The sequence below is a fragment of the Manis javanica genome, chromosome 11, assembly GCF_040802235.1.
Source record: "Manis javanica isolate MJ-LG chromosome 11, MJ_LKY, whole genome shotgun sequence".
Classification (NCBI taxonomy): Eukaryota; Metazoa; Chordata; class Mammalia; order Pholidota; family Manidae; genus Manis; species Manis javanica.
Window position 1 is genome coordinate 20,877,253 of NC_133166.1, and position 17,383 is coordinate 20,894,635.

Genomic DNA, 17,383 nt, shown 5'->3' on the forward strand with positions numbered 1-17,383 from the left:
AGTAAAAGGGATCCAAATTGGAAAGGAAGTAGTAAAACTATCTCTATTCATAGATGACAAGATGTGGTATGTAGAAAATCTAAAAAATCCACTAAAAAACTATCAGAACTAATAAATTCAGGAAGATTGCAGGGTACAAGATCAGTATGCAAATGTCTGTTGTATTTCTATATACTTTCAATAAACAATCCAAAAATGAAATTAAGAAAATTCTACTTACAGTACTGATAAGAATAAAATACTTGGGAATAAATTTAACCAAAGATTTATAAAACATGAACTCTGAAAACTGCAAACTTTATTGAAAGAAATCAAAGAAGATCTAAATAAATAGTAAAAAATCTTACATTCATGGTTCAGTACAGTCCCTGTCAGAATTGCAGCTAACTTCTTTGTAGAAATTGAGAAGATGATTCTAAAAGTCCTATGAAATTGCAAGGGACCCAGAATAGCCAGAAAAAAAAAAAGTCTTGAAAAATAAAAAAAGTAAAAGGATTCTCACTTCCCTATTTTAAAACTTACTACAAAGCAGTCATATTAAGTCATTTTGGTACTGGCATAGGACAGACATATAAGTCATGGAATAGATTGGAGTTTAGAAATAAATCCGTGTATCTGTGGTCAACTGAAATTCAACAGAAATGTTAAAGACCATTCAGTGGGGAAGGAATGATCTTTTCAACAAATAGGCCTCGGACAGCTAGCTGGCTAGCCACATGGGAAAAACTGAAGTTGGCCCATTATCTCAAACCACATACAAAAATTTAACTCAGAATGGATCAAATAACTAAATGGAAGAGCCAATACCGTAAAACTCTTAGAAAAAAACAGACGTAAATCTTTATTACCTAGGATTTGAAAAACATATAGATATGTTTATATATTAGATACAATAATATCTGGATGTTATATAGAGATATAATGCCAAATATATTAAATATAATACCAAAAGCACAAGCAACAAAAAAATCAAAATTTAAAATGTTTTGTGCTTCAAAGGACACTGTTAAGAAAGTAAAAAGATGACCATACAATGGGAGAAAATATTTGCAAATCTTATATCTGATTAAAGACATACCAAGAATATATTAAGAACTCATACAACTTAATAATTAAGGGATAAATAATCCAATCAAAAATATAGGCAAAGGATCTAAATAGAGATTTCTCCAAAGGAGATAGTCAAATGGCTAATATGGACATGAAAAGATGTTGACACCATTAGTTTTCAGGGAAATGCAAATCAAAACAACAATGCGATACCACTTCATACCTACTAGGATTTTAGAATCTAAGTCAAATAAGTGTTGGTAAGGATATGAAAAATTTGGAACCCTCACCCCACCACTGCTGATAGCAGTTGAAAATGGTACAACCACTTTGGAGTCAACTGCTGGGAGCCAGTAAGAACAAAGGAGTCACATAGTCTTTCAGTTTCTCAAACTGTTAGACACACAGAGTTACCATATGACCCAGGAATTCAACTCCTAGGTATATACCCAAGGGAAATGAAAACATAAGTCCATGCAAGACATGTACATGAATTTCCATAACAGCATTATTCATAATAGTAAAATATGTGCATCAGACAATAAATAGATTTTCAAAAAATGATATAGCCATATAATGGAGTATTATTTAGCCATAAAAAAGAATAAAGTACTAATGCTATAGCATGGATGAACCTTGAGAATATCATGCTAACTGAAAGAAGCCAGTCACAAAAGAGTACATATTTTATGATTCAGTGTACATGAAATGTACAAAATATACAAAATAGGCAAATCTTCAGAGAGAGAGATCAGTGGTTCCTTAGGTCTGGGTGTGATGGAGTGAGGTAAGTGGTAGTAGCTAAAGGATACAGAGTTTCTTGTTTTGAGATGGTGAAAATGTTCTAAAATTGACTGTGGTGATGGTTGTTCATATTTGTAAATATACTAAAAACTGGAATTGCTCACTTTAAATGAGCTAATTTTATGTTATGTGAATTACTTCCAAATAAAGCTACTTCAAAAAAATAATATCAAGAATATACAGCACAGTGAATGAAAAAAAAACACACCAAGATACACAATCATGAATTCTCAAAATACAAAAATGTTCAGTATTTTCAAAAATCTTAAAAGCTTTCAGAAATGTGAAAAAGAATAAAAGATCATATATACAATATCAGGAATTGGAATGACATCAGATACTGATCAAGATGGTGACCTAGGAGGCTTCTGAGCTCCCCTTCTCTTATGTTCACACTGAATGTGTTGGGAAAGAATTCGGTTTGGAGACTCAGGGAAGAGTCAGAGTAAAAGATGAAGAAGAAATTAATTAAAGCGATAATAACGGAATGGCAGCTGTTTTGCCGGCAGCAGAGGGCAAGGAAGAACAGAGGGAGAAAGGGAAGCTCATTGAACTGCTCAGTATGGGGCAAATCCCTTGCCAACTCCTAAAGCCAGGTTCACCTGGCAACCAGTGTCTGCTTGAAAATCTGCACAGTGTGGAAACTAAGTCCTTACTACCCCAAGATTTGGAGGGGAGCTGCAGAGCACTAGATGGAGTAAGATTATGTTCTGAGAACTTCCCAAAAGCAAAGAAAGGAGATTTTCAGGCAGGCTACTTTTTAAGTTCGGGGAGAGGAAATCCCTGGGCAAAATACCTCTAAAAATCGAAATCAGTCAAAGGGAGAAATAAACTTTAAAACCCATTTATTGCTTACAAACTGCAGTCAAGGCCCTTCTCTCTTTCCTGCCCCAGCAGAAGCATAACTGGCTCTCCCCTCACCAATTGGGTACAGATAAGCCCTCCTAGCCCAGGTAATTACCCACTGATATGGAGATGAACTTCTCTTCACCCCTGAGGAATGATGCAAATGCACTAAAGCCATACTTCTTTCCACCTCTAAATGCCTATTGATATACAAATGTAGTAAAGCCAGGCGAAATATTCTGGAAATATTACAGTTTACCCACACTACTAAAGACCATGATCTTACAACTGCAGCCCTGTTGGGTCACCCAGGCAATAGGAACTTGGAAGCCCAGATCAGAGCTCTCAGTAGCACCTCCCTACCTATCTGGAGTAGAACAGAGTGACACATTCAAAGAAAGGCAAGTCCAGGCAACCTCAGGGAGGAGGAGGCGTGCTTAAAGGTTTAGAGTCTGGGGTGTTATAGGGCTTTTTGGGTAGGGGTCAGCATTAGAGATGATGTATATAGGTGATTTATAATTCCTTTAAGTTTTGTCTTAAGAGCAGAGTTATTTAGATGACTGTGTTGATCTTCATCTTGGCATTCTTTATCCACATAGGTCATTTACACTTTGGAGGTTTATCTCCTGTCTTGGTTACAAAGTTACTTGATTTAGTGGCTGGAAGAAGAGGAAGAACAACATATAGATTAAGTTAAAGAAATAAGCTGGGCCTTTTTCACAGTCTAAGTAGATTTTACAGTGGCATGACCCGTGTCCCATTTCCCTGCCCTTTGCACTTCAACTAATTAACTAATTAATTCTGTGAGTCCTTTCTGACTGGTTTTATCTGGTTAATTCTTTGAGTCCCTTTTAGTGGTCTTTACTGGTTTTATCTGTCCACCCAGCTCATGTCTGTCTTTCTGCCTAACAAATGTACAGCTACACACAGAGCAATTCCCTCTGAAAGATATCCAGAAAGTAAGTGAACAACCTCTACACATCAGATGAATGAGAAAATACAATTGAAAGGGCTCGAAAAGGCTAAGGCACTCTGTCACCATAAACCCCACCCCCAACACAGTGCCGTAGGGTGAGGAGGGAACTCTCAACTCCTAGTTTCTCCATGAGAAGGAAAGGATTTGGATCCCACATCAAGTGCCCCAACTTTTAAGTCTCCCCAGAGAGATGCATACCCACAACACCTCACTCTTGGGTCCAGGAGACTCACAAGACTATGGCAAACAAAGAAGTAATTCTTAATGATCATGTGAGTACTCACCATGACTTTTCCCCCAGGGCTTAGCACTGTGGGAGCAGGCAGAATTGCCTGTCTTGCCCTGAAAGTGGTTTATTTCCATACTTTAAAAGCTGCGGCTTGAGGACTAGGCCTTTAATTCAGCAGGTTTTAGGGAGTAGCTGTGATCCTTCCCAGACACAGGGGAAGCTAATGGACACTACTCCCTACCCCCCCTCCCAGCAGCTGTCAGATCTCTAGTATGTCCCTGGAATGAGCTTATACAGACATCCGACTCTGCGTTTATGGCTGCTGCCCAAGGAATGGGGCCCTGGATCCTGCTATGAACTGCAAGACCCAAAGAAGCAATTCTTAACTGGCTATCCTCCAAAGCTTAGCATTGAGGGAGCTGGCAAAATTACCCATCTCCCAGTCTTTCTCTGAAAGATTGATCTACATACTTTAAAAGCTGCTGTCTGAAGGCCAGCCTTCTAATTTATCAGGTATCTAGGGGATGACTGCAGTCTTCCCCAGAGACCATGGAAGCTGGTGGATACCTCTCATGCCTTCTCCCTCCAGCCCACTCCAATAATAAAGCCAAGTCTCTTAATAGCTCACTCGAACTTGTATACCCATCTGGCACCCCAGGTTTTGCAGCAGCCACCTGAGGGATGGGCCCCTGGATCATCTAGCTCTAATAACGATTGGAGCTTGCATTTATAAGTCCCACAGCAAACAGTTCTTAACAAGTGCAGGAGCACCCCCACCCCTACCTCTGTAGCTATACACCTGGGCCCAGCTCAGAGGAAGCAGGCAAAAATGCCCATCTCCCAATTTATCCCTGGAAGGGGTTTAACTACATAATTTTCCACCTTCTGCTTGAGGGTCCAGCTTCTAAGAAGCCTGCATCTAGGTACTGACTGTGTTCCTCCCCTTGGGAACATGTAACTCCAGGGGGTGAAATATATTCCCAGCCTGGGGCAAATTACCTTTGAAGCCAAAATCAGTCAAAGGGAGAAATAAAGTGGGAGAAACCCATTTATTTCTTACAAGCAGTCGTCCACTTCTGCTTGCCCATGTCTCTCGTGAACCAGCTGCAGAAAAGGGACCTCACCCAACTTCTCCAGTCCAGATATGCCCTTGCTCCTCCTTGTAATAACCTATTGATATTGAGATGGACTACTTCTCTCCACATCTTGGAAACACCTATTGATATGGAGATGCACTAAGGCCAGGCGAGAGATTCTGGAAATATTGCAATTTTACCCACAGAACAGTAATAGGTCTTGGCACACCCTCAACTACTGGGAGCCAGTAAGAACAAAGAAAGAGGCTTGGTCAATCACAAAAGCTTTGGCGGCAATGAAAAGCTTGGGCTGGCCTGATCAGTGAGAGAAACCAACAAATCAAAATGACCAATATACACATTATAGGGGTCCCAGAAGAAAGAGAGAGAGAAAGGCAAAAACCTTATTAAAAAAATAATGGCTAAAAATTTCTATAAGACATCCAGATCCAGGTAACCCTGAGAGCTCCAAGAATTAAGATGAATCGAAGAAAACCCACATGAATATAAATTATAATTAAATTGTCAAAAGTTACAAGGAGAGAATCTTACAAGCAGCAAAAGAAAAGCAACTTGTTGCAGACAAAAGAATCTCCGTAAGACTGTATGTAGATTTCTCAGCAGAAACCTTGCAGGCCAGGAGTGGGATGGTATATTGAATGTGCTGAAAGGAAAAAAACTACAAACCAGGAAGATTTGGCAGGGTTGTCCTTCAGAATTGAAAGAGAAAGCAAGAATTTTCCAGGCAAACAAAGGCTGAAGGAGTTCATCGCTACTAGTCCAACCTTACAGGAAATGTTAAAGGGAGTTCTTCAAGCTGGATCAAAAACTAATTAGTAACAGGAAAACATAAGAAAGTATTACTCATAAAGTTAGGTATATAAACTCAGAATACTCTTAATATTCTAATGGTGGTAAGTAATAACCACTTACAAATCTAGTATGAAGATATAAAAACAAAACTATTAAAATGTACTATAGAAGGAAAGAGCCAAGATGGCGGCATGAGTAGGGCAGTGGAAATCTCCTCAAAACCATACATATTTTTGGAAATACAACAACTACAACTATTCCTAAAAGAGAGACCAGAAGATACAGTACAACAGCAAGGCTACATCTACACCTGCAAGAACCCAGCACCTCACAAAGGGGGTAAGGTACAAGCTGCAGCCGGGTGGGACCCGAGCGCGCCCCACACCCCAGCTCCCCAGCGGGAGGGAGGAGTCAGAGCAGGGAGGGAGTGGGAGCCCAAGACTGTTAAATACCCAGCCCTAGTCATCCGAACTGGAAGTGCAGACACACAGTGCGTGGTGTGCTGGATACTAGGGAAACAGAACAGTAAAACCTGTGAGCAGTTTCCCACAGCAGGCGCCCCTGGGCCAAAAGAAAAGCGAGTGCTTTTTGAAAGTCTTAAAGGGACAGGAGCCTCACAGTTGGACAGAAGCGTCCCGGCACACTCAGCCCAGCAGCTGGGAATCCCAGGGAACTCCGGGCGCCCTAACCCCCTGGCCGACAGTACAGCTTGGAGGCCCCTCACGGTGATAAACAGCCTCCCACCCTTTGTTCCCCCTCTGGCACAACCCTGCCATAGCGGAGCAGCAGCCTGAGACCGGCCACACCCACAGCAGCCACGCACAGCCTCCTCAGCAGCCCATGGGCCAGACTCAGAGGCCCTGTTGGCGCGCACCTTCCCAGTACAAGCCGCTAGAGGTCGCCATTCTCATAAGAAGGGAAGGCGACAGGCAAGTAGGAAGGGACTTTGTTTTCCCAGCTGACATACACGCTAACTGCCTATGACTACCTCTATCGCCATGAAAAGGCAGAAGAATTTGATACAGACAAGAATAACCCAGACATCCCCTGAGAAGGAAACTGGGGAGATAGATTTAACCAATCTTCCTGAAAAATAATTCAAAATAAAGGTCGTAACCATGCTGATGGAGCTGCAGTGAAAAATATAAGAGCTAATGGATAAAGTTGGAAGGGAGAATACAAAAATAAAACAATCTCTGAAAGGACTTAAAAGCAGAAGGATGAGATGCAAGAGGCAATAAATGGAATACAGATCAGAGAACAAGAATGCACAGAAGCTGACGCAGAGATGAAAGGATCTCCAGGAATGAAATAATATTAAGAGAACTGTGTGACCAATCCAGAAGGAACAATATCCGTCTTATAAGGGTACCAGAAGAAGAAGAGAGAGAAAAAGGGATAGAAAATGTATTTGAAGAAATAATTGCTGAAAACTTCCCCAAACTGGGGGAGGAAATATTGGCTTCAATCACGTTAGCACACAGAACTCCCAATAGAAAGGACCCAAGGAGGAAAATACCAAGACACATTATAATTAAAATGGCAAAGATCAAGGACAAGGACAGAGTATTAAAGGCAGCCAGAGAGAGAAAAAAGGTCACCTACAAAGGAAAACCCATCAGGCTATCATCAGACTTCTCAACAGAAACCTTACCGGACAGAAGAGAATGGCATGATATATTTAATGCAATGAGACAGAAGGGCCTTGAACCAAGAATACTGTATCCAGCACAATTATCACTTAAATATGAAGGAGGTATTAAACAATTCCCAGACAAGCAAAAGTTGATGGAATTTGCCTCCCACAAACCATCTCTACAGGGTATTCTAGAGGGACTGCTCTAGATGGAAGTACTCCTAAGACTAAATATATGTCACCAGAGAAAGTAAAATCACAGAAAGAAAGCAGACCAATCAAATACTAACTAAAGGCAAAAAATAAAATCAATTACCCACAAAAGCAGTCAAAGAAAACACAAAAGAGCACAAAATAAAACACCTAACATATGAAGAATGGAGGAGGAGGAATAAGAAGGGAGAGAAATAAAGAATCATCAGACTGTGTTTATAATAGCTCAATAAGCGAGCTAAGTTTATAATAGCTCAATAAGTGAGTTAAATTAGACAGTAAGATAGTAAAAAAGCTAACCTTGAAACTTTGGTAACCACGAACCTAAAGCCTGCAATGTCAATAATTATATATCGTTCAATAATCACCCTAAATATAAATGGACTGAATACACCAATCAAAAGTCGCAGAGTAATAGAATGGATAAAAAAGCAAGACCCATCTATATGCTGCTTACAAGAGACTCAACTCAAACCTGTAGACATGCACAGACTAAAAGTCAAGGGATGGAAAAAGATATTTCATGCAAACAACAGGGAGAAAAAAGCAGGTATTGCAGTACTAGTATCAGACAAAATAGACTTCAAAACAAACAAAGTCACAAGAGATAAAGAAGGACATTACATAATGATAAACGGGTCAGTCCAACAGGAGGATATAACCATTATAAATATATATGCACCCAGTACAGGAGCACCAACATGTGTGCAACAAATACTAACAGAATTAAAGGAGGAAATAGAATGCAATGCATACATTCTGGGAGACTTTAACACACCACTCACTGCAAAGGACAGATCCACCAGACAGAAAATAAGTAAGAACACAGAGGCACTGAACAACACACTAGAACAGATGGACCTAATAGACACCTATAGAACTCTACATCCAAAAGCAACAGGATACACATTCTTCTCAAGTGCACATGGAACATTCTCCAGAATAGACCACATATTAGGCCACAAAAAGAGCCTCAGTAAATTCAAGAAGATTGCAATTCTACCAACCAGTTTTTCAGACCACAAAGGTATAAAACTAGAAATAAATTGTACAAAGAAAGCAAAAAGGCTCACAAACACATGGAGGCTTAAGAACATGCTCCTAAATAATCAATGGATCAATGACCAAATTAAAATGGAGATCCAGCAATATATGGAAACAAATGACAACAATACAAAGCCCCAACTTCTGTGGGATGCAGCGAAAGCAGTTTTAAGAGAGAAAGTTTATAGCAATCCAGGCATATTTAAAGAAGGAAGAAAAATCCCAAATGAAGAGTCTAAAGTCACAATTATCAAAATTGCTAACAGAAGAACAAATGAGGCCTAAAGTCAGGAGAAGAAGGTTCATAATAAAGATCAGAGAAGAAATAAATAAAATTGAGAAAAAACAGTAGGAAAAAATCAATTAAACCAAGAGCTGGTTCTTTGAGAATATAAACAAAATACATAAGCCTCTAGCCAGATTTATTAAGAGAGAAAGACAATCAACACACAACAGAATCAAACGAGAAAGGAAAAACCATGACGGACCCCACAGAAATACAAAGAATTATTAGAGAATACTATGAAAACCTATATGCTAACAAGCTGGAAAACCGAAGAGAAATGGACAACTTCCTGGAAAAATGCAACCTTCCAAGACCAACCAAGGAAGAAACAGAAAATCTAAACAGACCAATTACCAGCAAAGAAATTGAAGCGGTAATCAAAAAACTACTCAAGAGCAAAACCCCCGGGCCAGATGGATTTACCGTGGTATTTTGTCACACATACAGAGAAGACATAATACCCATTCTCCTTAAAGTTTTCCAAAACATAGAAGAGGGGAGAATACTCCCAAACTCATTCTATGAAGCCAGCATCATCCTAATACCAAAACCAGGCAAAGACCCCACCAAAAAGGAAAATTACAGACCAATATCCCTGATGAACATAGATGCAAAAATACTCAACAAAATATTAACAAAACAAATTCAAAAATACATCAAGAGGTCATACACCATGACCAAGTGGGATTCATCCCAGGAATGCAAGGATGGTACATTAGAAAATCCATCAACATCATCCATCACATAAACAAAAAGAAGGACAAAAACCACATGATCATCTCCATGGACACTGAAAAAGCATTCGACAAAATTCAACATCCATTCATGATAAAAACTCTCAACCAAATGGGTATAGAGGGCAAGTACCTCAACATAATAAAGGCCATATATGATAAACCCACAGCCAGCATCATACTGAACAGTGAGAAGCTGAAAGCTTTTCCTCTGAAATCGGGAACAAGACACGGATGCCCACTCTCCCCACTGCTATTCAACATAGTACTGGAGGTCCTAGCCACAGCAATCAGACAAAACAAAGAAATACTAGGAATCCAGATTGGTAAAGAAGTTGTTAAACTGTCACTATTTGCAGATGACATGATATTGTACATAAAAAATCCTAAAGACTCCACTCCAAAACTACCAGAACTAATATCGGAATTCAGCAAAGTTGCAGGATACAAAATTAATACACAGAAATCTATGGCTTTCCTATACACTAACAATGAACTAATAGTAAGAGAAATCAGGAAAACAATTCCATTCAGAATTGCATCAAAAAGAATAAAATACCTAGGAATAAACCTAACCAAGGAAGTGAAAGACCTATACCCTGAAAACTATAAGACACTCTAAAGAGAAATTAAAGAGGACACTAACAAATGGAAAATCATCCCATGCTCATGGATAGGAAGAATTAATATTGTCAAAATGGCCATCCTGCCCAAAGCAATCTACAGATTCAATGCAATCCCTATCAAATTTCCAATAGCATTCTTCAACGAACTGGAACAAATAGTTCAAAAATCCATATGGAACCACCTAAGACCCCGAATAGTCAAAGCAATCCTGAGAAAGAAGAACAAAGTGGGGGGGAATCTAGCTCCCCAACTTCAAGCTCTACCACAAAGCCACAGTAATCAAGACAATTTGGTACTGGCACAAGAACAGAGTCACAGACCAGTGGAACAGAATAGAGACTCCAGACATTAACCCAAACATACATGATCAATTAATGTATGATAAAGGAGCCATGGACATAACAATGGGGAAATGACAGTCTCTTCAACAGTTGGTGTTGGCAAAACTAGACAGCTACATGTAAGAGAATGAAACTGGACCACTGTCTAACCGCATACACAAAGGTCAGTTCAAAATGGATCAAAGACCTGAATGTAAATCATGAAACCATAAAACTTTTAGAAAAAAACATAGGCAAAAATCTCTTGGACATAAACATGAACGACTTCTTCATGAACATATCTTCCCAGGCAAGGGAAACAAAAGCAAAAATGAAAAAGTGGGACTAGAGCAAGCTGAAAAGCTTCTCTACAGCAAAGGACACCATCAATAGAACAAAAAGGCATCCTACAGTATGGGAGAATATATTCATAAATGACAGATCCAATAAAGGGTTGACATCCAAAATATAGAAAGAGCTCACACACCTCAACAAACAAAAAGCAAATAATCCAATTAAAAAATGGGCAGAGGAGCTGAACAGACACTTCTCCAAAGAAGAAATTCAGAAGGTCAGAAGACTCATGAAAAGATGCTCCACCTAGCTAGTCATCAGAGAAATTGAAATTAAAACCACAATGAGATATCACCTCACACCAGTAAGGATCGCCACCATCCAAAAGACAAACAAAAACAAATGTTGGCGAGGTTGTGGAGAAAGGGGAACCCTCTGACACTGCTGGTGGGAATGTAAATTAGTTCAACCTTTGTGGAAAACAATATGGAGGTTCCTCAAAAAGCTCAAAATAGAAATACCATTTGACCCAGGAATTCCACTTCTAGGAGTTTATCCTAAGAATACAGCAGCCCAGTTTGAAACAGACAGATGCACACCTATGTTTATTGCAGCACTATTTACAGTAGTCAAGAAATGGAAGCAACCTAAGTGTCCATCAATAAATGGATGAATAAGGAAGATGTGGTACATATACACAATGGAATACTATTCAGCCATAAGAAGAAAACAAATCCTACCATTTGCAATGACATGGATGGAGCTAGAGGGTATTATGCTCAGTGAAATAGGCCAGGTGGAGAAAGACAAGTACGAAATGATTTCACTCATTTGTGGAGTATAAGAACAAAGCGAAAACTGAAGGAACAAAACAGCAGCAGACTCACAGAACCCAAGAATGAACTAACAGTTACCAAAGGGAAAGGGACTGGGGAGGATGGGTGGGAAGGGAGTGATAGCGGCGGGGAAAGAAAGGGGGCATTACAATTAGCATGTATAATGTACAGGAAGGCACAGGGAGGGCTGTACAACACAGAGAGGACAAGTAGTGACTCTACAGCATCTTATGTTGATGGACAGTGACTGGAATGGGGTTTTTGCGGGGGACTTGATGAAGGGGGGAGCCTAGTAAACATAATGTTCTTCATGTAATTGTAGATTAATGATACCAAAATAAAATTTTTAGAAAATGTACTATAGTATCTTAATAGAACACAGTGTAGCAGAACAAAAAGTTGCAGGTTGTGACATCAAAAGAAAACATACAGATGGCCAACTGGCACATAAAAAGTGCTCAACATCACTAATCATCAGGGAAATGCAAATGAAACCACAATGAGATATCATCTCACAACCATTGGATGTATATTATCAAAAAGACAAGAGATTTGGTGAGGATTTGGAGAAAAAGAGAACCCTTGTACAGTAGTGGGACTGTAAACTGGTACCACCACTATGGAAAACAATATGGGGCTCATCAGGAAATTAAAAATAGAACTACCATATGATTCAATAACCCTACTTCTGGGTATAAATCCAAAGGAAATGGCTTGGTTATGTGGAAGAAATATCTCTACTCCCATGTTCATGGCAGTGGTATTCAGAGTAGCCAGTGTATAGAAACCACCTAAGTGTTCATCAGTGAATGAATTAATCAAGAAAATGTGATGTTTATATATACAATGGAATATTATTCAGCTTTAAGGAAGAAGGATATTCTGCCATTTGTGACAGCACAGATAAACCTGAAGGGCATTATGTTAAGTAAAATAAGACAGGCAAATGCAAATACTGCATGGATCTCTTATATATGGAATCAAAAATAAAGTTGAATTCAAAGAAATGTTAATTTGAAAAAAAAGAAAAAGTAGATGACCATTATACAGAACAGTGGAAATTTTTTCAATTTTAAGGGTGTGGGGGAGGGAGCAGGGAGTTCAGGCAACTAAGTAGGAGGGAAGCCCTAAGTGGCAAATGCGAGTTGTGAAGAAAATCAGTAAGTAAATCTTCAAAAAGGAGTAGTGCTGAGAAGCTGCAGAGAACCATGTGGACTAGGAAGTTGTTGGTTTGGTTTTGGCAATTAGGTAGTTGCTCTGACTTTTGAGACAGAGACTACTACAGATCACTTGTTCTCTAATTAGGGGCAGTTCTCCCTTACCCCCAGCCCGCCCCACAGGATACTTGGTAATGTCTGAAATCACTTGGGGTTGTTAATACTGGGGGAGTACTGCTGGCATCTTGTGAGTAGAGTCCAGGGATCCAAAGTACACTGGATAGCTCCCAATGACATAATTATCTGACCCACCATGTCAGAGTTCTAAGGTTGAGAAACTCTGCTATAGATTAAAGAAAGGAACATTTATTGAGCATCTGTTTGTTCCAATAAATGTAGGTAGTAATTATTACTATTTTCTGAGAAATTAAAGAAGGGGAACAAAGTATAGTAGCTAGCTTGAAAAGGAAGCAAAGTTGAAAGAATAATTGAAATTTCTAGCACAGTGCCTGGCACATAATAAGTATAATAACTTGCATTTTTTATTAATAACATGTTCATTAAGTATTCAGCAAGTTTATTAACAAATGGTCATTAAGTGCTAGTTACTATAGGAGAAACAAAAATGAATGAAATATACATGTCCTTGTGTGCTTATTAGTTTACAAACTCTAAGTAGTGGTTCTGTTTTATTCATTTCTGTGTCCCACATAGAACTAATTATGCCATAATTAACCCTTAAATATACAGATTTTTACTTAATGTAAGAAGGCATATTTATGAATTAGCCATTCTTCACAAAAACAACATGTAACATCTAACTCATTACCGTTAATTTTTTATCTTTTCTCCTTCCTGCTAGCCCATAAGCAGCATAAGAGTAGAGTAAGTTAGCTTAGTCATCTCTGTTTCATTCAGGACCTAATACTATGCCTGGCACATAATAGGTACCCAGTGAGATGTTTGTTAAATAAATGAATGAGATCAGTCAGTATCATTGGTGTACTTTTTTTAATACTAGCTTTTGACATCCAAGAGGAGGGGAAATATAATATGAAAATATTTGTTAGTCTTCTGTTCAATGTTAGTTTTCTGTTTAACATGTCTTCTTGTGTGTTTAGAACTTTAGAAATTTTTCCCTTAAAAAAGAAAAACTTAGCTAAACTTCTTTTAAAGTCCTTCTCCTTTGTTTTTCTTCTGTGTCTGCAGTGTAGAATTATCCCAAGGTCATTACTGGGATGGACTGGGCTCTCCTCCAGATTCCCCATCTCCAGGGAGTGATGTGTACTGCAGCAGTGAACCGAATGACCCTCACTATGACCAGAGTCTCCTGGAGAGCTTATTTTACACAGCACCTGTAAGTCATTGAATCTGAAGCTTTAGGAATTGGAGAATAAGTGTATTAGTAATATTAGTAGGTACACACATATTACCACCTGCCAGACAAAAAGCTATCCAGTTTATATACTTCATTTTATAGCTGGGGAGATAGGCCAATAAGTATTTGTCTAAGGACACATAGCAAGTAAGTGTTCAGGCCAAAATTCGAATTCAAGTTTACCTGAGTCCAAGGCCTAATGGTCTTAATTAATATTAGAGCTCATCTAAGGAAGTGCTAATACAGATATACTCTCAGAACCACCCTTGACTGGTATCTCTTCAAAATATTCCAGAAACATCTCTACTCACAGGTGACAAATACCACTACAGACCCCTAAGAGAGCACATTCTCTTTTATTCAGTTCTAGCATTTTCCACGTTCTTATATCAAACCATATGTTCTATTCATTGGTTTAGCATCTTCCAGAATCTATAAGCAATAAGTACAATGCCTGTTTAACAAGTAATCACTTATAGTTATGAAGTATACTGTCATGTTCCTGATTTTCCATTTCTCTAGGTCAGAAAAGATAAATACAAGGTGGTTTATACCAGCTCACTGGTAAGACAGCGAGAGCTACCAGGGTTTAGAGGAAGCAGGGAGAAATTTTACATAAGATTGTCAGGAAGAGCATCATGAGGAATAAGAGGTTTTAACTAGACTTGAAAGCTAGTGTTTAGAGAAACAGAGAAAGGATATGAAATGGGAATGGAAAGAATGCCGTGTCTAAAGAAGCAATTTGTGCACTGCAAGGGATCTAATTGGACTGGGTGAGAATTCATGTGAAAAAGAAATTGTCAATATTAGGCAGGCTAGCACATTGCAGCCAGTCTGTGAAAGCCTTTAAATGTCAAATCAGGAGGAAATGTCATGATCAAAATAGTGTTTTAGGAATGTTAATCTGGCAGTAATGTAGAGGGCCAACTGAGGGGAGAATAACTGGAAGCAGATAAGAAGCCCCTGGGTTACTGGAGGTGTGAGAAAGCGAGCCTGAATGAGAGTAGAAGCAATAGGATTGGAAAGAAAGAGATGGGTTTAAAATACATTATGAATTGTTAGGGTTTCATGACTTCCTACCTTAAAAATCATCGATTCTAATTTACCTATAGGATGAAAAGGAAAGGGAACTTTATTTATTTTCTGTTTGTCAAGAAACATTTACATGTTATGTTATTTATTGAGTACTGTACCAGATGTTTTAAATACATTCTTTAATTCTTTTATTAGTCCCATGATGTAACTGTTACCTCTTTTACATATCATGAAATAAAAGCTTAAAGACATTAATACTAATAATTAAGTGAAAGAACTAGAATTCTTACCCTAGTCTATCTGGCAAAAAGTCTGTTTTCCCACTAGACCACCCCATTCATAATCCTTGAGCATGGCATTAGAATCTGATACTGACTTAGTCCCCCAATCTCATCCCCATTTTGTCCTATACCCACTAGCGAATCCAGTCATACCTATTGTCTCACCGCTCCTCAAACACTCTAGCTCTTTTTCTATCCATATTTTTTACTCATACTGATCCTTCTACTTTGAATGTTGAAATGGGCTTATATATCTGTTAAACTTCTTCTCATTCTTTAAAAATCAACTCATTACCTCTATGAAGAAACCATCACAGACCCCTCCAAGCAGATTTTGTTGCTCCCATGTCCACAGTCTCTTGCACATACCTCTCTTATAGCTCTTATCATGTTGTATGGTACAGTTCCTCACAACAGTAACATGTCTTCATTATCTTTTTATTACCAGTACAGTAAGGGCCTGACAGATACTGAGTATGCAGTGAACACTTAGTGAAGAAATGAACATGTAAATGACACTAAGTAATCCCACATACTGTTTGAACAAAATAATTTTAGAAAATGTTTGTTGACTGGAAGAAAGAGTGAACCAATTGGCCATGCAGCAATGAGAAGACCAAGGAATTAGAATGCTCATGTCCCTAGGGTCAGTGTTTGATGTTTTTAATGTTGAACAACATCCACAGCTTAGAAATTGAGCGTTATGACCTTGTTTTTTAGTTCCTGAAATTCTCAGTCTTTCAACAACCTTGGTTATGTTTAATTTCCTTCAGGCTATGGACCTGTCTAGATTTTGAATGCCTTGTCAATAACCATTTTTGAAAGCTGCCACTTATAAAGATAAACCTAGAGCAAACAGTTTTGTAATTTTGCCTTTGATGAAATTGTATTGCTTCGTAGGACATCGGTTCATGCTTATTTATTAATTTGTTACATTATCACAGGTCCACAAATCAGATGCCCTGAGAAGCTGAAAAAAGGGAGTCAGAGTTGATAAAATTACTTTCGATTGGTCTCCTGCATTTATATTAGCAAGCTCTTTAAAAATTTGGAGCCAAATAACTGTAACACTATCTTCTCTTTCTTTTCCATCTTGTGATAGAAAGGGCTGATTAGTCAATTGTGGTAGCTACCTTTTCTCAAAATAAAAATTATAGGGGCTTAGCAGCTGGCTCCCCCACTAAGGAAGTTTGTAACGTAATAAATAGTTCATCTTAGCAAAATTAAAAGCATAATGAATCAACAGTAGTATGGAGTGGTGAAAAAAGCAGTCTTCTCATCCATATAGTTAGGTGACATTTGTACCAGTCATTCTGCCTCAAAGTGTGGTAGAAATACAGGCTTTGGAACTCAGGAAGTTCAAAATCTGCCTTTACTACTTATAGCTGTGAATCATAAACAAACTGCCCAACTTCTCAGTTTTCATTTTTTCACTTGTAAAAATTGAGATAAGGGCCCCTTATAGGAATGTGTTTTAGAAATATACATGCAACACCATAGTATTAGATACATAGCAGGCAGTCAATAAATAGTGGTGGTGATTATTATTGAGACTTTGAAAAAATAATCTCTTTTCATTTATTTACTTTGAACTGAGCTTGTAGGTTATTTTTGTGAACTTCAGATTTTTGTGTAAACAGGAGAAACATGGAATTATTTTCCTGGCATGTATTACTTCTTGAAGAAAATGATATGTGTATAGAATTTACTTTTAGAGAAATGTTTTCGTTACCACTATCCTTGAAGCA

The 17,383-nt window shown here is 38.4% G+C and overlaps 1 protein-coding gene across 4 annotated transcripts in view; it reads left to right on the plus strand.

Annotated features, from left to right (window-relative positions):
- C2CD3 (C2 domain containing 3 centriole elongation regulator) overlaps nucleotides 1-17,383 on the plus strand; it is a 147,895-nt gene that overhangs the window by 43,329 nt on the left and 87,183 nt on the right. For all 4 annotated transcript variants that reach the window (XM_037026238.2, XM_037026237.2, XM_037026239.2 and 1 more), the window contains one exon: nucleotides 14,151-14,298. In XM_037026238.2, the coding sequence (XP_036882133.2) occupies nucleotides 14,151-14,298 (148 nt within the window). The remainder of the gene's footprint in view (nucleotides 1-14,150; nucleotides 14,299-17,383) is intronic.